This window comes from Pelophylax lessonae, assembly GCF_965119305.1.
Source record: "Pelophylax lessonae genome assembly, chromosome: 7".
Classification (NCBI taxonomy): Eukaryota; Metazoa; Chordata; class Amphibia; order Anura; family Ranidae; genus Pelophylax; species Pelophylax lessonae.
Window position 1 is genome coordinate 40,765,132 of NC_138774.1, and position 20,707 is coordinate 40,785,838.

The 20,707-nt window shown below is 46.0% G+C and overlaps 2 protein-coding genes across 2 annotated transcripts in view; both read left to right on the plus strand.

Annotated features, from left to right (window-relative positions):
- The window catches only part of LOC309559450 (class I histocompatibility antigen, F10 alpha chain-like), a 69,858-nt gene extending 65,926 nt beyond the window's left edge, over nt 1-3,932 (plus strand). The window contains exons 7-8 of the mRNA XM_082262717.1: nt 675-720; nt 3,755-3,932. Coding sequence (XP_082118843.1) covers nt 675-718 — 44 coding nt within the window. The 3' untranslated portion in view covers nt 719-720; nt 3,755-3,932. The remainder of the gene's footprint in view (nt 1-674; nt 721-3,754) is intronic.
- The window catches only part of LOC309559451 (class I histocompatibility antigen, F10 alpha chain-like), a 751,751-nt gene that overhangs the window by 454,709 nt on the left and 276,335 nt on the right, over nt 1-20,707 (plus strand). The window lies entirely within an intron of this gene.

Sequence of the window (20,707 nt, forward strand, 5' to 3'; positions counted from 1 at the left end):
GTTCCCTACTGCGCATGCGTGATGAACACTGTGCTTTGTGAATGGCCCAGCATCGGGGGAAGGCGGAGGGGGCGGGATAAACTTCTGGATGAGTTTGCTGCGGCAAAGTCAGCCGCAAGTGGGAGCAGGTACCTGTCAATACCAGGTAGCTGCTCCCCCCCCAAAAGATGCCAAATGTGGCAGCGGAGGGGGGAAGGAGGCAAATAAATCAACCCCTTTTGGGTGGAGCTTCACCATTAATTAGCTTAATTATTTTGGATGTTCCTTAGCTATGTTAATTATATTCCTGTGTACAGTTTGCATTGTATACAATAATGTGATCAGGCTCTACCTGATCTTGTGCAATATATTCTTTGTGAGTTTACAATAAACAGTTCAAGTTCCAGTTTGCACCTAAGCTAGTGTCGTTTAGTCCTTGGGTGCTCAGCCATAATACCTGGTTCCTGGGTCCAGACTGGAGGAAGCTGAATACTGACGGAAGCACCCAAGCCGGATGCTGGATGGTTCCATCACAACCCTGATATAGCCATCTTAGTACTGTCCGTAATACTTTTTTTTATTTGCACTAATGTACTCTTGTTTCTGTCGCAAGTGCACTAATATGGCTACATTCGCCTCAAGCAAGTTAGTACTATAATAGAAGCACATGGTAATCATTGCTTTATATTTTACAGCTTCCGACACCGCTTCTGACAACTCCAAGGAAGTGAAGGCCTGAATGTAAGTTTTGCTACATTTGATTTGACACGTTGCCTAAAGAAAACATACTAGATACTGCCTCATATGTCCAAGGAAGGTTATAAATCCCATCTTTGACAACATATGGTATTCACTATAAAAATTGTGAACATGAAAATGTTTCACTCATTAAAAACTGGCTGAACAAGTCAGGAGGTCCTTTAAACTCAGATCTTCAGCTACTTCTACATACTAAGTCACTGGTTCTGGCGTAATGCAGTTTTTTACCCATTTAACCACTTCCTGCCCGCGCTTTAGCCGAAAGATACTACAGCATGGGCTTACAATGCTGGGAGGGGCATACATGGACATCCTTCCGTGTCTGCGCTTCTCACCCATCCCCTGCAGCATGTGGGCAGCGCGCTCCATGATCACGGAGTCCTTGGGACTCAGCTGATCACAGATCAGGGTAAAGGGCCAATGACAGCTGATCACAGGATGTAAACAGAAGCCAGTTATCGGCTTTTCTTTCCTCACGGTCAGCGTGAGGAGAGAATAAGAAAGTTGATAACCCACTTCTGTTGAAGGGACGTCAGCACTGATTATCAGTTTTCTAAATATCAGTGCAGTCCCAACAGTGCCCACCAGTAGTGCCAATCAGTGCCCACTATCAGTGTCACCTATCAGTGCCCTTTAGTGCCACCTATCAGAGCCCTCCGGTGCCCACCAGTGCCGCCTTATCAGTGCCATCTGATCAGTGCCCATCAGTGAAGGAGAAAAATTACCTGTTTGCAAAATATTATAACAAACTAGGAAATTTTTTTTTTTCAAAGTTTTCGGTCTTTTTTTTTTTGTTTAGAAAAATTTGATGATTTGCTTAAAGCGGTAGTATCCCGCTTTTTGACACTTTGACCTACAGGTAAGCCTATAATAAGGCTTACCTGTAGGTACAAATAATATCTCCTAAACCGGCATGGTTTAGGAGATATTTACAGTGCATGCAGCCGCTCGCGCGAGCGGCGCATGCGCTCTGAAGGTCCGGGGGGGACCTTCAATTAGTTTGCCGGAGTTTGCCGGAAAAATCACTCCCGCGCGCATGCGCGGGAGTGACGTTATCGCGGCTCCGGCCAATCATCGCGCAGGAGCCGTCTCTTCCGGCCAATCAGCGCGCCGGAGCCGCCGAACCCGGAAGAGACGACGAGGGACCATGGCAGCGCCCGCAGCGATGTCCGGGGGTCCGTGTTGGGGCTTCGTTTTAAGGTAAGTTACACATAATGGGCTAGTATGCGATGCATACTAGCTCATTATGCCTTTGTCTTGCAGGTTTTTTTTTTTTTAGTTTTTTTTTAATTGAGTTTACAACCGCTTTAATGTATAGCATCTTAATGCACCACACCACACTTCGCTCATTACTATAACATATAACATTTAATTGGCCCTAAATGGTACTTTCTTTTTGGTTGAGTCAATAAAAAAATTGCAAGCTTTCAAAACAGCTCAGGTCTCTTGCTCAGGTGATGCGAATGAACTTATCTGTCTCCCTAGCTTGCAGATATATTTTTTGTCTAGTTTTCACAAGCCTTCTATTTTATATGTAGCACTTCCCCCTAAGGAGCTGCGGAGTGTGGATTGCCCTGGGTTACCCATAGCAACAGTCTGTAAAATATTATCGCTTTAACACTTGGTTCAGACAATGAACAGTCCAGGGGATTTGGTTTTTTGTGTTTTATTTTAGAACTTGGATAGGAGAAGGGATGAGTGGGATACTCCAACTTGAACTATGCACAATTTCTGAGGACAACTGACTGTAGTGTGTTCGGCAAGGCCGCTGCTTCACCTTGCCAATGAAGTGAAGTAAAAAATATAATCCTAAATGAATTCCTCTTCAGGGTCCCAACCTGGCACCCCTTTTCTCACTTCCAGTGCATGCTAGCCCCTTGTCCACTGACTCTCCACTGGAGTGGTCCCCTTCCTGGACAGACCCCTGGCAAGCTTCCCGGTACTCACGGACACTGTTTTTCCCTGGGTTGCTCTGCCTTCAGCTCCACTCGTCAGTCCACTAGGCCGACTGCCGTGTTACCACTCTCCTCAGCAACAGGAGGAGAGACAGCCGCCACCCTCCTCCTGGCATCTGGCTACCCGCCCAAAGACACCCTGTCACATGTGCCTCCGGCTTTTATGGCCTATCCCAGGATGCACTGCTATTTTGCCCTCCCACTGGGACAGCCACAAAAGCCTGTATGTCACTGGCTGGGTTTCCTCCACTGTCCAACAATCTCCCCATTGGACACAGTGGGGACACTGGCTCAGACCAAGTGAATCACACACGGACACATGTAACAGGCAAAACTACTGATCAGGCTCCCCTGATAAGAAGATGGAGCAAACAATGCTTTTACCTAGCATCTACTTAGGAGGGGGCTACATATGTTAAACTGTCAAGGTATGCAAAGAATTTTTCATAATTTTAAGCATGAGACCGCCGCTTACCATAGCCAATCCTGGTGTGAAAGCGTCAATCAGTGCTGCTCCTCAGGCCATGCTCCCTCATATGTTTTGCCCTGACCACTGGGGCTTAAATAACCCCTATGGATGAAACATGTCAGGGGACATTGCCTGAGGAGGGGCATTGACTGAGGATTTCACATGTATACATCCACACCAGGTTTGGCTATGGTGAGTGGCAGTATCATGCTTAAAGGTTCATTGGTCACTGGATGAGTTTTTCTTACGCTGGCATTCCTACTATCCTGAGTGCCAATGACGCTCTACACCTTAGCCTGGAGCGGCACCACTAAGCACTTATTAAGAAATGTTATATGATCCAAATTAGAGTTATAAACAAAAGCCGTACTATCCACAAATATGGAAGGATGTGTATTACCAGAGTACTGTAAAGCCGATTCAGGATTTCAATGTGTAGAACATGTTGGGTGAAGACTCCATTTTACATTGGATGAACACTGTACCTTTCCTCACATTTATGGATAGGACTGATAATAAAACATTTACTGAGAGTAACTAACAAAACTTCTGATATAGGACTATATAAATATATACTTTTTGTTCTTTGCAGGTGCACAAAGGAGAAGAATGGAGACTGTTTTCTTTATTTGTATACAATTCTCGCTTTGCTTCTTTCTTTTTAGAAATACGCACTTTGTGATTAAGGAGAACCTGTCATATTCCAGAATCAGTATAAATGCAAACATAATTAGTTGGTAGACATCATGTGCTCTTCTATGATGTTAGGATTTTTACAGGGGCACTTTAAGTATTATACATTCAGCAGCTGGTGGGATCTGTGGCGGCCATTCATTCTGCATTTTTTTAGAGGTGAAATTCCATGGTTCTTCATATCCATGGCTGATTTGATATTGTAATGCAGAACACTGAGGTCATCTTTGTGAAAAGTATTTATTACATGCTCCATTATGCCTACTAAAGTATTAACTGTGTCCAATATAAATGTCCATACTATACTGGTAGCCATGTTGTCATCCAGAGTCCACCGTTGTCCTCGTTCTGAAATGTGCCTAAAATAAGAACTGCTGTGTTGACCACAGCCACCAATCATATTTAGACTTTCATATCACAGCCAGTTGTACGGCCAAGAAATGCCATCATCGGCCCAATTTACTGGTAATCAGCATGTGCACAGGGAAATCTCAACTCTGGAACCCAATCCATTATTTAATGGGCAGGAGAAAAACTGATTGCAGGATAACTACTTTGCCAAATATGTTAAAGCTCTGGCCGTGTGAGATTGAATGAGCCTTGTAAATGATCTGGCCGGATGAGATTGGTTTCTCCAATCTGAGGCTCATTCAATCTACAAACATAGGACCAACCTAATCAAAGAAAGGAATATGGTTATGCAAACATTAATTCATTATTTGTAGATAATTGAAGACCACTGAATATGGAAATCATGGCTGCCAGCAAAGTCTGAAGGTTTTACTTTGCGGAAGTTATTACCTTGGACAGGAATGACAGAATTAGATAGAATATTGGCAAGTGGATTGGTAGCTCTTTCCTAGACTACTAGTAGTTCAGGCAAGTCAATATTGCAGATTTCTTTAGGTGATCCAATCTCTTACTCCAATCCTGATCCCTTTGCAGTTTAGTTAGTGTCTGCCAATTTAAGAAGCCCATATTCTAACCCATTATGGTACTACTCTATTAGAACAATTATGTCAAAAGGAGTGAGCAATCATGTCCCCTAATCTCTTCCACCCCCCTTTATGAATAAAACAGCATTCCTAATGGCAAAAAAAAAAAGACTGTACCACTCCAAGCTCCTAAAACAGCCTCTTGGGAAGTCCATTGCTCTCAGGAGCTCATCTAGCTCAGTATGTATAGCAAAATTTAAAAACAAGATTGCGCTCTATGGAAATCCTATGGTAAGTTTATTGTGTGTAGCTGGATGTTTACACAGTCCCTGCCCATTTGCCACACTCCTCTGACAGGTTTTGCCCCTCCAAGGTCTATGATAAAGCCAAAGGATGGGCAGTCAGGGGTTGTGGCATAAAGGTGGGGACTGTGTAAACAGACAGCTACTCACAATAAACTTACCAGTAGGATTTCCATGGAGTGTGGCCTCATTTTTGAATTTTGCTAAACATTCCTAATGGATTTCACATTCTGCTGACCACAGCTAAAGAACTTACTGCTGCTCAAAGATCAGGCTCTTCAATTGAACTAGCACAGAGTGTGAAGGGGCTCATTTACTAATTGACAAAACTGGGAGTAGATTGCAACTGTGCACTGCAAAGCTACTACTAGCATCTGCTTCACCAAAGTGTTGTGACATTTGCTAAAATTCACTCATTACTAGGCATGAATAATAGTGACAAGTTATCTAGTGTTCTTCCTTATAGTATTGGATCTGTCAGAAAGGTGGATTTGTGTGCTGTTTGGAAGATGGATCTGACATTAGTCCTAAACTATTGAACTGTGCCATGCAGTCTGTACTAATTTTCTATGACTGAGGATTCTAATTGTCGTATATGAAGTGACATTTTTGTAGGATTATTACCAGCAGCGCACCCTGGATGTATATACTGGGACAAAATAAAGTAATAGGTTGCTTAAATATTTAAACTTTACCTTTCCACTAGATAAGTAAATGATAATTCACCTTATGACAGGTTTGCTTTCATTATAGAATTTTTATAGATGTTATGCACTATGTTATTACTGACTGTTTTAGTCTTAAGTAAACCTAGATTTTGCCCATACTAAGTAAACTAATGGGTTCACATTACTCCATAGAAAATCAGCAGTATGTACCTTTCACTTTTCAAAGATTTCTGCATTTTTTGAGTTGCTCAATCTACACAGAGGCTGCACATAATTTGCCTTCCTATGTGTGATAGGCTGCAGACCTCAATGTTGGCTATATAAGCTCCATGTTCTGCAGCAAGAGTATGCAGGTATTATTTCACAGGACGGCTATAGATCAGAGTGGAACAGAAGTACTTAAGCTCAACCACAGAAAGCATATGTGCTGTGGCAGGGAGGTTGGACACTAATGCATTCATGGGAACCGAGGTTTCTGTACTCATTGCACACTTCCAGCACAGTAAGCGAACTGTCATAGACCGTTACCTGATCTCTGTTTATGATTGGGAGCCAGCAGGGAGGGCTCTGACCTTGTGACCACTATGACAGCCAACCATAGTAATCACATAATGGAGAAGATACACCACCTGGTATTATTACCCTGTTGAAGGGCCACCAGGAGGGAGGGCAAAGGGGATAAATACAGCGGCATCACTATGGGGGTGTGGATCGCACCCTGGTGACACCCGCTAGAGGGGTGACCCCATAAAGTAGCACTGTGGCAGGCTAGGGGGGGCAGCTGTGCAGATGTGCTTAGCCTGCTCAGTGCCTTACTGACTGTCCTACTTTGACTCCGTAGCGGCAGAACAGAGCACAGATAAATATGGCAGGCTAGTGGGGGGGCGACACCATGGTTTACCACACCAGGTGACACCAACCCTAGTGACGACATTGGACAAATACTTGTTGTTTTCATTCCTTGGACTAACGTGTACCTGTTACTCTACATAGTATGGCCAAAACACAGGTTAACTTTAAGATATATATATTTAAAAGTTATCTACAATCAGGTTTTGGGGTCTTTTCTGTTTATTTTATTTGTTTTGCTAATTAGGATCAGGATTTTTACAAAAAATGTAATATAGGTTTTGTGTCATATAATTATATCCAATTTTCTTCTCTCATTGTTCTATATTTACGTATAGTATTTCAAATTAAACATCTATGACTGGGAAATGTCTAAGATGCAATGTCTTTCGGTGCCCTGGTATGTTTATATGCTTGCTCCATACGTGTTTTATTGGCATTGTCTGTACCTGTTTTATCTTTTGTTGGTTGAAAAATTGAAAAATAAATACCTTTCAAAAAAACATCTATGACTGGAATTATTGTTTTATATTTCTTCAATATTAAGTGATTGCTGTACTTGACGTTAAAGATTCTGAATGTACGTTAAATGTGTTTTTTATTGTAATTTTCATTTGTAGGTTGATTAAATAAATTTTACCTTTGGAAAATGTAAATTACATTACAACTGTAAAAACAAAGAAAGGATGATGGGGGTGGGGGATCGCTGGAGGTAGGTTTTAACCCTTTTGTTGCAACAGCCAGGAGTGTGTGTAAGGCCTCATTCACATAGATGTACTTAAGTATACACCCATGTAAGGGCCATTTTTTGCCTTCATGGGGTACAGAGGTGTTCTGTGTTGGCATTCCCTATCATGTTGACTGGGACACAGCAGCTTCGTGGACACAGTCGCTGCTCCCAGTTTCACATGCGTGTGGGTGCAGTTGCATGTCATAAAACATACACTCATTTGGGAACAGGCACCACACCGACACAGATGTGGGTGCAGCTGCTGTGTCCCAATTCACATGGATGGTCTGCAGTTAGATGCATGGAACCTCTGTGTATCCATGTGCAGGCAAAATATGGCCCTTGTCTGTGTGTGTGCTTTGCCGGTGTGAATGTGGACTAAAACCCCATATGACATATCTCGGTGGCAGAAAGAGAATTAAATAGAAGTATGAAATTCATAAAAGGCAGCGCTAACAGGTAAAATAAATAATCCGTGTATACTATAATAAATTAGTAAATAAAGTGCACAATGTGTTCAAAATAATTGCAAAATAGATAAAAATTCATCCATAATAAAGTGCATAAGTGAAGTGCAATTAAATGTCCATCAAGCAATCGTATATATATATTGGTGCAAATATAAATAAATAAAGTGCAGTCCAAAAGGTGGTTCCCTCAAGGGAACTAAGGTGCTGGAAAGTGCTTATATACTCCACGAAAAGTGCCCAGGTGCTCTCAGGATGAAGACCCCTTATGGGGATACACTCACTAAATAAAGGAAAAAAGGAAGCCTTAAGCTCACACAATGTCCCCTGGACGGATGGATGGATCCAGCACAGCCTCTTTAAGGATGCCTTTATCTTAACTCCTCTCCACTTAATTCACGACCATATATTATGAAGGAGAAAGGAGCCATACATAGTGAAGCCCGTAGGTAATACTACTCACAAGCGTTGAAATATTTCGAGCATTTTTTACATCCACATAGAAGTCATTCCACTTCCGCGTACGCTGCCGGCGTGCGTTCCACGGTGGTTTACAGGAAATGACGTCGTGCATTGCTCCGCTGCCCGGAAGTCCGTCGTCTCATTTCGCCCACCTTTTTTGGGCGTTATCAAAGATCTGGTCTTTGATAACGCCCAATAAAGGCGGGCGAAATGCTTTGCCGCACTTCCGGGCTGCGGAGCAACGCATGACGTAATTTCCTGTAAACCACCGTGGAACGCACGCCGGCAGCGTACGCGAAAGTGGAATGACTTCTATGTGGATGTAACCAATGCTCGAAATATTTCAACACTTGTGAGTAGTATTCTTTATGTTTTTTTAATAAATTACCTACGGGCTTCACTATGTATGGCTCCTTTCTCCTTCATAATATATGGTCGTGAATTAAGTGGAGAGGAGTTAAGATAAAGGCATCCTTAAAGAAGCTGTGCTGGATCCATCCATTCATAAAGGGGACATTGTGTGAGCTTAAGGCTTCCTTTTTTCCTTTATTTAGTGAGTGTATCCCCATAAGGGGTCTTCATCCTGAGAGCACCTGGGCACTTTTCGTGGAGTATATAAGCACTTTCCAGCACCTTAGTTCCCTTGAGGGAACCACCTTTTGGACTGCACTTTATTTATTTATATTTGCACCAATATATATATACGATTGCTTGATGGACATTTAATTGCACTACACTTATGCACTTTATTATGGATGAATTTTTATCTATTTTGCAATTTTTTTGAACACATTGTGCACTTTATTTACTAATTATAGTATACACAGATTATTTATTTTACCTGTTAGCGCTGCCTTTTATGAATTTTAACTTTTCTGGTGTTTTACCTAGTGAGTAGCAGCTTCAGGATACACTATCAATTTATTTTAGATATTTATTTAAACTTACGATTTATACACTATCTTAGCGCGGGTTTTAATTTTTTAGTCTTACACATAAATAGAAGTATGGCCAAAGTTCCTTTGGCCATATTTCTCATGTGGGTCAAAAACTGCACTTACTTTTGCACTCCCGTAACCCAGAATGAGCCAATAGCGGACTAAAGCCCTGTCATCTGACATCACAAAGCCACTCCAGACCCTGAGAGGATCCCAAAAATAAAGTCGGGATCCACCCAGATTCATGAAAGGCAGCTGGCTGAGCCTCTCAACATGCAACTGAGAGCCTGAGCCAGCCACTCCCATTCCCTCTCATGCCTCGTCCTCCAGTGATTACTAAAGGGGCAGAGAACAAAGCAGTGACTGACCGTCACCGATCTCTGCTCAGAGCAGACCCAAGAACTGAGTGATCAGTGATTATTGATGAGAACATTCAAGTTTTTGTGTCTGGAGTCGACCTTTAAATAAAGTGAAAGTGGTTCTAAAGTTTAAGTGTTTTTTCTCTGCATTAAGGTAAAATACTACCTACTATCTTTGAACACCTACCTGTCTCCTCTCACAATCCAGTGCTTTCCCCGGCTGCTGCACGGCTCTCCCCTCTTCCTGCTCTCACAGGAGACAGAGGCATCCAAATGAGGGATCACTAGAGGTGGCAGTACCACTCCAGCATTTCTTTTCCTTGAAATTTTCCACCACCAAAACTTCAATTTGCACCATTTTCTTATTTATTTGTTAGTTAACAGCTAGTGCATCAACTCTGCCTCAAAACTTGGAATTGTGCACCGAGAAAAGAAAAAAAGTCCATCGAGTAATAGCGTTGATATTAGGGCAGAACCTCAGAAAGAAAGCCACATACATTTAGAAAGTACATCAGTAGCTTATCATTCATATTATACTAGTGCAGACTCCCATACACCATCCAATCTGATCAGACAGATCTTATACGTGGCTTTGAGATATAACCATTGGATAGCTTCTGTTACTTCTATATGTTGGGGAGAGCCATAGCTCAAACTCATAGAAAACTACTCTGAGCTCTCCATCCTTTAACCACATGCTGTCTGTAATTATACTGCGTGCCGGTGTCACTGCAAGGCACAATTACTTACATCAGTGGTTCTCAACTCCGGTCCTCAGGGCCCACTAACAGGCCAGATTTTAAGTATTACCTTTGGGAGATGCAGACTAGAATACTACAATCACTGAGCTGCAAAATATATCACCTGTGATGTATTTCAGTTATCTTGCAAACCTGGCCTGTTAGTGGGTCCTGAGGCCCAGAGTTGAGAACCACTGACTTGCATTTATGTCGCCGATTGATTGGCACAAAGTGCACCCCCGGTCCACTGGACACAGCGGATTGTGGCTCCAGGTACTTGGCTGCTATGCGATCAAAAAATCACATCGTAAACACAACTGTTAAGAAAAGTGATTTTTCATAACAGTTGTGCTTAGCATTGTGATGCTGCGATTGGCCCAACGCCATCACATGGTACCTGGGCAATTACAGCACCCCGTACCATGTGATAGCTGTGGGCCAATCGTATCACACAATAGTAATTACAGCTGATATGAATGTTACTCATTCATGATAGTTTAAAACATTGCTGTTACACTGATCATCACTGTACCAACAATAAAAGTGTAAACTAAAAATCCGTGATCACCCCCCCATAGTAGTACAGTGTCACTATGGTGACACTGAACTACTCTGATGAAAGTATGTATAAACAACATGTTAAAACTGTGTTAAAAAGGTTGTATTTATGTTTTTAACATACTGTCACCAGTCAGTATCCCTGATCATGACCACACCAGTCACCTGATGACGCTGTACTGCAATGGTCACAGTATGCAAAAAAAAAAAAAAATTGTGAAAAATGTATTTAACTTCTTCTTTGTCAAAACAATTGTGACAAAAAATTACTTCTTCAAAAAACCTGCCATGCCTCCTACTAAATACCTGGGGATATCTGTATTGCCCTGGCATTTCAAGGGCCTCAAGAAATTAGATGGTCTGTCAGTACATCAGGATTGATCAATTTTCAAATATTTATCCCATGGTTTGTAGACACTATAACTTTCAGAACAAATGAAATAATATACACATATTAGGATTTTTTACTAAAAGACATGTAGCAGAATACATTTTGCCCTCAATGTATGAAGAAATTCATTTTGCAATATCAATATAGAGGAAGGTCCCTGGTAAAAGAATGGGCTGGGAAAAATGTTATGCTTGTGAATGAATACATCAGTGATATGACTTCACTAATTTGCATTTAGCTTATCCCTATTCACCAGAGAGAGATACAACGTCCTGTTCACACAGCCTCCAGTTTATTCCTAGTGTAGCGCTACCACCGCAGGAATCACTGAATAGGATGGGTTGTCCGACCTTTGGCCTTGACCTCACAAGTACCTCAGCCCCGTGACACTCTAGATTAGTCAGACACATTTTGTAATGGCACTGAATTCACTGAAAGCTATACCAGAAGCACAATGATGATACTTTGTCAAGAAGCAGACATCAAACAAACTGGTAGAGGTAAATCTCATTATATTGAAATATAGTATAAGTGATAATATTTGTATGTGATTGGTAAGGAATGGTGATGGTGGTGGGAGGGCCTTTCCTCCTGAGTTGAATCTGGCCTTGAAAAAGGCTTGTCCCCAGTTGAAGGCAGGCTCTCCCTAAGCTCTGATGCCTCCTGGTAGGGATGGGCTGCAGTGGTCTGGCCGTAGGCCGGGACCCGAAAGAAGCCTGTGGTGTATGTGCCCCTGGGGTGGCATACCAGGGGTGCCTTAATTCTCACGGTGGGGGAGCTCACCTCAAGTTTTTCGGGCACCTTGGTCACTGCACCACACACACTTTTTTCGCACCTGCCTCTAGGTACGGGCCTTTTGGCCTGGACCAGAGAAATTTTTTTATTCCTGGCCGAAGGGCCTGTCAAGGTCTTGCACCTTGACACTCCAGCACTTCTCCACTTCCACTTCCCCTTCCCCCACTTTGTGTTTCTGTGTTTTTTTATTTGTGGTTTGTCACTTCTTTCTTTCTCATTTTTTTCACAATGAGTAGGGTGTGGGCCCTCGGGCCTACCTTGAAAGTCTTGGGAGGGGTGGATATGGCCTTCTGGCTTAGTTCGCTCTCTCTCATGGGGTCTCCCTTCGGGGAAGCCCCACCTAGTACTTGGGGTGGGCTGTCTTGGCAGTCCTCCCAGAGAACGGGTCTGCCGGGCAGACCACAGTGAGTACCTCTGTCCCTGTCCGGAGTCTTGCGCCCCGGGGATCAAAGTCAGGGTCTGTCCTCTTCCGAAGTGGACTTTCTCTTACGTCCTCCGACAGTCGCCGCCTCTTCATATTCGTCACATATGGGGTATTAGACTTTGCTCCGAAGGAGTAGCTAGGCAACAGAATATGTTAACAATAAAGCTTTAACATATCCCACCCTCAAGGGGTGGTCCCCTCAGTCAATACCCTCCTACTTCCTGCAACCATATCTCAGTTTTTAATGTCTAGCTTGTCAGGAGTGGCTGGCTCTCTCTGTGCTGGGACTTTTTGTCCCAGACTCTTTCTTCTTTTTAATATTTTGTTTGAGTTTGTCTCTCTACCTTTACTTAGCTGTTATTTTTGTCAGCATTAGTTGGTTCTTCGGACGAAGAGGATCATGCGGACTGGGTCTCGGGCTGATCCCCCTGATCGCAGGTCGTGGGTCAGTGGCTTCCCAGTCTGCCATCGAGCGTTCAGCCAGGTAACGCTCCTGGCACAGTGAACGACCCATCCCTGTTCGGTGCAGGGATGATTGGTGAGGTGGCTACCTCACCGGACGCTGTGCGGTTTCTTAACCGCCATTGTGTGCGTCTTGAATTGCGACTCTCCCTGCCTCATGTGCAGCGGCTTGTTCGCCTGTGCGGGTTCCCCACGCCATGTGAGGTAAGTGTATTTATGTGGGGACCTGTCTGTCTGGGGGGGGTCTCAGTCTGGGACTGTGTAACCTGCCTTTAATCACACTGCTTGTCTCCCTATCTCTCGGCTGCATGCTGTGGGCTGCAAGGGGGGGGGGGGAGCTGTATGACACTGTGTGTGTCAGGCTGGGCAGTGTGAGGAGCTGTGTGCTGTGGGGCATGTTTTTTCTTGGCATGTTTGGGCATATACAGCGATCGCTGCGGCGATCTAACATGTATCCTTATATTGGGATGTAAATGTGTGTGTTTTTATGCACTGTGGAGCGGCGTTTTCGGCGCCAAACGACGCCATTTTACCGGCGCCCGCTCCGGCCGCATGGTTTACATGCACGGCGGCCATTTTCTTGTAGCCTCCATAGGCTTACATAGAGCGCCCTGGCAGCATCACTTCCTCTTTCCTGGAACACCGATCGAGGCAGCAGCAGCAGCGGGGTCTCCTCAGGTTTTATCCTTCTATTCTTGCTATCCATTGCCTGTATTCAGTCTGTATATTCCCTGTGGGGGTCTCATTGTGCCTGAGTGTGGTGCGGTGGGCTGCGCTTGCCGCGCTTGCTAAAAGGGGGCAGTTAACCCTTGGTTGTCTGGCATTACAGGGGCAATGGATTCTCAGGAGGGCAAGTTTCCTACAGTATTGGTGGAAAGCCAGGGGACCGCTGTTTCCCCCCCAGGGGGGGATTTAGCCACTATTGTGGCTGGCCTTGCTGCCCAGGTGCAAATGCTGGTGGCTGCTCAATCTACTAAACGGCCCAGAGTTGCTCTGTCCTCTGATTCTGAGGGTGAAGGTGATGGGGCTGTTCTGGCAGGGACCTCCTTGTCGGGGTCCCGCTCCTCTCTTGATCTAGTGGGGTCTGAGGTGGAGGCTGAAGTTGAGGGGGTTGATAATTCTCCCCCTGGCTCGCCTGAAGAGCTTGCAATCATGGATGAGTTGATTGCTTCCATTAAGCAGACGCTACGTTTGCAGGACGAAGTGTGTCCCCCCGCTGCCTTGGCGGCTTATGGGACGCAGAGGAAACGCAGGACGCCGCAGGTTTTTCCCTGCAATGCTGATTTTCAGCGCGCTGTTAAGGATCAATGGCGCGATCTGCGCAAGCCTTTTGCGGTACCGAGTAAATTCAAGCTGCGTTATCCTTTCTCGCCTGCCACTGATGAACGGTGGTGTGTACCTCCGCCAGTGGATCATGCAATTGCGGTTTTGAACAAAGCCACTGCGATTCCTGCAGAGGGTTCCCCTGTTTTCCGTGATGCCACGGATAGGAGACTGGAGTCTCTTGCCCGTCATACTTATTCTGTTACGGGTTCTATGCTTAAGGCTCTGTTTGCTTCTCTCATGGCGGCCCAGGCGATCGCAAGTTGGACGCAGATGCTTAGGCGCGTCCTAGTGGCCGACTCGGCCTCGGCGGCGACCCTGGATATGGTGGATCAGATCCACCAGGGTGTCTTGTATCTGTGTGATGCGGACCTGGACCTGATTCCGTTGGCTGCACGTGTGCACAGCGTGGCGGTGTTGTCTCGCCGCCTGGTTTGGTTAAAATGTTGGTCGGTGGACCAATCTTCACGTAAGACCTTAGCCAATCTGCCTTATGATGGGTCTCGCCTTTTTGGGGAGTCCCTGGATGTGTTGATTAAGGGGATCACTGGGGGTAAGAGCACTCTCTTGCCCCATTTCCCAAAGGCTAAGGGGGCTTCTGGGAAGAAGCATGCTAATTTTCGGCCCCCTCAGGGGTCCTTTCGTGCCTTTCGGCCGCACTACAAGGGCAAACCGTTCAAAGGCCAAGGCTCTCAGAAGAAGCCCTGGTCTGGGAAACAGAAGTCCGGCCAATCCGGACCTACAGCCCATAACAGTTCGGCCTGAAGGGGCGCCCTCACCCAGTTTTGGGGTGGGGGGACGCTTGCTCGGTTTTCTTCAGCCCTGGTTGGCCCGTGTGCGGGACAGATGGGTTCTGGAAATCGTTCGATCTGGTTACAAGATCGAGTTTCTCTCTCGGCCGGAGAGCAGATTTTTTCCCTCAAATCTTCAATTGTCTCCCGAGCGCCTGCGGGATCTGCACCTGGCGGTGCGGGACCTGAGGGCTCAGGGAGTGGTGGTTCCGGTGCCTCATCGGGACAGATTTCGGGGGTTTTATTCCAATCTGTTCACCGTGCCCAGGAAGGAGGGCAAGGTCCGTCCGATTCTGGACTTGAAGGCTCTGAACCGCTCTGTGCGGGTTCGCAAGTTCCGCATGGAATCCCTGCGGTCGGTGGTGGCTGCCCTGGTTCCGGGGGAATTCATGGCCTCCATCGATTTGAAGGATGCGTACCTTCACATCCCCATATTCGAGGGTCATCAGAGATACCTTCGATTTGCCATTGCGGAGGATCACTACCAGTTCGTGGCGTTGCCCTTTGGTCTCGCCTCGGTTCCGCGGGTCTTCACCAAGGTGCTTGCACCGGTTCTGGCATTATTGAGGGCCCAGGGCATTTCTGTCCTGGGGTATCTGGACGACATTCTGGTTCGGTCTGCGACCAGACAGGGTCTGGAGGAGGACCTGTCTGTCACAATGCAAACTCTGCAGGAGTTTGGTTGGACGATAAATGTTCCAAAGTCAACACTGAGTCCGTCGGTTCGTCTTCCCTATCTGGGAATGATACTGGACTCGGTGCAGGCGAAGGTCTTCCTGCCGGAAGACAAGCTCAGGACTCTTCAGGAGGAAGTCAGGTCCCTCAGGGACGTTCCACACTCGTCTCTGCGGACGTGCATGAGATGTCTGGGATTGATGGTCTCAGCCTTCGAGGCGATTCCTTTCGCGCAGTTTCACACGTGGGGTCTCCAAGCGGAGATCCTGTCCAGGTGGGACGGGCGACCTCAATCTCTGGATCTTCAGATCTCGTTGAGTCATCGCACCAGGGAAAACCTCCTGTGGTGGCTCCAGTCCCCGTTGGTGTTCGGGGGCAAGTCGTTTCGTCCAATCTCATGGACGGTAATCACCACGGATGCCAGCCTGTCGGGCTGGGGTGGTGTTCTGGGCGTTCTGTCCGCCCAGGGGACCTGGTCGGAGGGGGAGTCTTCCCTCCCGATCAACATTCTGGAATTGCGTGCGATAAGGCTCTGTCTTCATCGCTGGACGGACCGGCTGCAGGGCTGCCCGGTTCGGGTGCAGACGGACAATGCCACGGCGGTGGCCTACTTCAACCACCAAGGGGGCACCAGGAGTGCCCGAGCGGCTCGAGAAGTGGCCGACATTCTGTCTTGGGCCGAGACTCATGTTCCGGCGATAACGGCGGTTCACATTCCGGGAGTGGAGAACTGGCAGGCGGACTATCTGAGTCGCCAGACCCTGGATCAGGGGGAATGGTCTCTCCACCCGGCTGTCTTCCAGATGTTGTGCGCGAAGTGGGGTCTTCCAGATGTGGACCTGTTCGCGTCTCGTCTCAACAACAAGGTGAGAAGGTTCGTGGCAAGGACGCGCGACCCTCGGGCAGACGCGTCAGACGCGTTAGTGGCCCCGTGGCATCGGTACAGGCTGATGTACGCGTTCCCACCGATTCAGTTGCTGTCCAGGTTCCTTCGCAGGTTACTCTCGGAACGCAACACGGTGATTCTTGTGGCACCGGACTGGCCTCGCCGGTCCTGGTACGCAGACCTCGTGAATCTGGCGGTCGACGCCCCTTGGCGTCTCCCTCTTCGAGACGATCTACTGTCTCAGGGACCGATTTACCATCCTGCTTTACAGTCGCTGGCTTTGACGGCCTGGCTGTTGAGACCGAGGTCCTGAGGGAGAAGGGTCTCTCTCCAGAGGTCGTTCATACTTTGATCAACGCGAGGAAGTCTTCCTCGGGGAAGGTTTATTACCGTACTTGGAAGGCCTATTTTGCCTGGTGTGAGTCCAGGGGGTTTTCACCCCGCACGTACTCGGTTTCCCGTGTGCTGTCTTTCCTTCAGACGGGTGTCGATCAGCGTTTGGCGCTGGCTACGATTAAGGGTCAGGTGTCTGCGCTGGCCGTTCTGTTTCAACGTCCCGTGGCTTCCAACTCCTTGGTTGGCACTTTTATTCAGGGTGTGCGGCATCTGGTTCCTCCTAGGAGGGATCCTTTGCCCCCTTGGGACTTAAATCTCGTTCTATCTGTGTTACAACGTGCTCCTTTTGAACAGATCAGGGAGATCTCGTTGTCTATGTTGTCCAAAAAGGTCGCCTTTTTGGTGGCGATCACTTCGGCTCGCAGAGTGTCGGAACTGGCGGCTTTGTCCTGCAAGTCTCCGTACCTGGTCGTTCATTTGGATAAGGTGGTCTTGCGACCTAATCCTTCTTTTCTGCCGAAACGTGTTTCGGAATTCCATCTTAATGAGGATATTGTCTTGCCTTCGTTGTGCACGAAGCCTAAACATCCACAGGAGGTGAGATTGCACTCTCTGGATGTTGTTCGGGCGATAAGGGTTTACCTTAAATCGACTGAGTCTTTTCGTAAGACGGACTCCTTGTTTGTTCTTCCAGAGGGTCCTCGGAAGGGCATGGCGGCTTCGGCCTCTACCATCGCCAAATGGATCAGGCAGACCATTGAACAGGCCTATGCTTTGCAAGGGAAGGTTCCCCCTGTGCCTGTGAAGGCGCACTCTACTAGATCTCTGAGTACGTCTTGGGCCTGTCGTCATGGGGCTTCTGTAGCCCAGGTGTGTAAGGCGGCGACTTGGTCGACCGTGCACACTTTCACACAATTCTACAGAGTAGATGTTCAGGCATCGGCGGATGCTTCCTTTGGCCGCAAGGTTCTTAGTGCGGCTGTTCCCTAGGGTCCCTTGTTGGGGACTCCTGGCTGTTGGGATATCTTTTGTATCCCCTGGTTTTGTTGTCTTTTCCTGGGTTGTTGCTCCTGTTGAGCACTTATTTTTGCTGTTGCCCAGCTGGTTTCCTTCCTTTGGTAAGGTTCCTTTCTTTGATGTGGAGACTGCGTTGCCTTTCGGCGCGGATGCGTTTCCCACCCCTCATGTTTGCACTGCTTTGGGACGTCCCCATATGTGACGAATATGAAGAGGCGGCGACTGTCGGAGGACGTAAGAGAAAACGGAATTTTTGTAAAATCTTACCTGTAAAATTCCTTTCTCTGAGTCCTCCGACAGTCGCCGCCCCCGCCCCTCTTTTGGGGTTTAAATGTATACTCTACTGCTATTCCACTAAAACTGAGATATGGTTGCAGGAAGTAGGAGGGTATTGACTGAGGGGACCACCCCTTGAGGGTGGGATATGTTAAAGCTTTATTGTTAACATATTCTGTTGCCTAGCTACTCCTTCGGAGCAAAGTCTAATACCCCATATGTGACGAATATGAAGAGGCGGCGACTGTCGGAGGACTCAGAGAAAGGAATTTTACAGGTAAGATTTTACAAAAATTCAGTTTTTCGCACACCCAGTGCACTTTTTGTGTTCTCACGTTTGCGTGGGTGCACTTTTTTATGCACCTGGTGCTAGTTCGAGTGTGTTCACACACCACGGGCTTTAAAAAAAAAAAAATAAGTGATAACATTTGAGGCATAAAACTAGGCAAGCAAATAATAGTTGAAAAGATCAGTGTGGGGTAAGAACCAGTAAATAAGAGATAAACATAAGGCAACAATATGTACCAGGATCTAAAGTATACTGCCAAAGTGCATTAAGGGTGATGGTGATATTCTTCTGCCTGCTATAGCTGGGGCCCGTTATTATCGTTGGTGCACTTAACAGCAGTCGATGGATTTGTATATAATTTAGGTGCAGTTTATGTTCAGTGTGGGCTTAGCTTTGGCGTGATATTGCCAGGGTATTGACACAGTACAAATGTAGTATTGTTGCCATATGGTATGAGTTAGATGGGTATTAGTTCTGCTCTCAGTTACTTAATTTCAATTTAAAAGGTGGTCTATCTGCACTCTCCCCAGTTCTTGCAACAAAAAAGCAAAGTTCCTGTGGTGGAAAGGGGCCCCTTTTGTCCTCACACAGGTGGTTTCAGTATTCAGTGGTGTAAGAAGGGAGGAAAAGAAGGTGCTGTGTATCCCAAAGAGTAGATGCGGTACCGATACAGCCACAGCAATCCCACTAGGGATGTCCATGTTACTGCCACCTTCCGATCTCTGGCTTCAGATGCCCGGCTGACTCGACCTACTGATGTTGGGAGAACACATAAACAGATGTGCTCACCTCATTTCCCATGGTGCCAAGAGAGCAAAGCTCTCTGTTTGGTTTAGTTAAAGCAATTCCACCACACAATCTTCACCCCAGTGATTTTTGGGAACTGTAGTATATGGGTCCATTAATTTCATGATATGGCTGCTGCCCTGGACATTTAGTTCCCATGATCCTCAGCGTTCTGTTTAGAATTCCATAAGTTCTCCCATTTCCCCCCTGCAGTCTGCAGGGTATATTGCATAAGAAAACCAGAATATCAGTAAAAAGTAAAGCAAATTACAAGGCTAGGTTCACACATCTGCTGGCTGGCCGCGGTCAATTTTTAAAAAAGTCCTGTGCGTTTTTTTTCTGGTTCCAGTGCAAACAAATCTGCACCTGACTCCTTTTTAAAACTGCACTGAAACCGCGGCTGGACATATGTGAACCCAGCACAAAGAGGGCAGTGTCTTTCTGTAGTCCATCACTTGGCTATACTAGCAATTTTCCTCTGCTGCATCACAGTTATGGGTGTGTTAATGTCATGAAACATCTCACTCGGTATCTCTGTTCTTCCTGTTTGTGTCTGTGTCAGATTTCCTTACTGTGTAGCTCTCACCTATACCAGTACTAGATTGAGAGACTCGGTGATTGTAGGATATATAGTTTCTTCCCAAAAAGTGTCAGTTATTAAACCCTGTGCAGTGCCATGCCAAATGCCTTATGTATGAATGTAAACAAACCTCTGATGCAGCAATGTGAACATTTATGCCCCATACACACGTGCAGATTGTCTGCAGACTTACCAAAACCATATAATATGAGGTCAAACCTAAATACTTTCAATTTGTATGCAATCCGGCAGGCCCTTGCACTACATAGAAAAGGTAAGTCTGCAGATAATCTGCTCGTGTGTACGGGGCATTACTCTACTATATGTGGCACAACCCCCAAAGGCGCTGCTTGGTAATTTTGGGTACTTTGTTCTGCACCTCAACTCCAAGAACAACCTCAGCCCCTCTGATACACTTGGTTGATGAAAGTCACTGCAAGCACTTAAAATAACACAATTATACAGTGCATTGCGAAAGTATTCGGCCCCCTTGAACTTTTCGACCTTTTGCCACATTTCAGGCTTCAAACATAAAGATATAAAACTGTATTTTTTTTTTGAAGAATCAACAACAAGTGGGACACAATCATGAAGTGGAACGAAATTTATTGGATATTTCAAACTTTTTTAACAAATAAAAAACTGAAAAATTGGGTGTGCAAAATTATTCAGCCCCTTTACTTTCAGTGCAGCAAACTCTCTCCAGAAGTTCAGTGAGGATCTCTGAATGATCCAATGTTGACCTAAATGACTAATGTTGATAAATAGAATCCACCTGTGTGCAATCAAGTCTCTGTATAAATGCACCTGCAC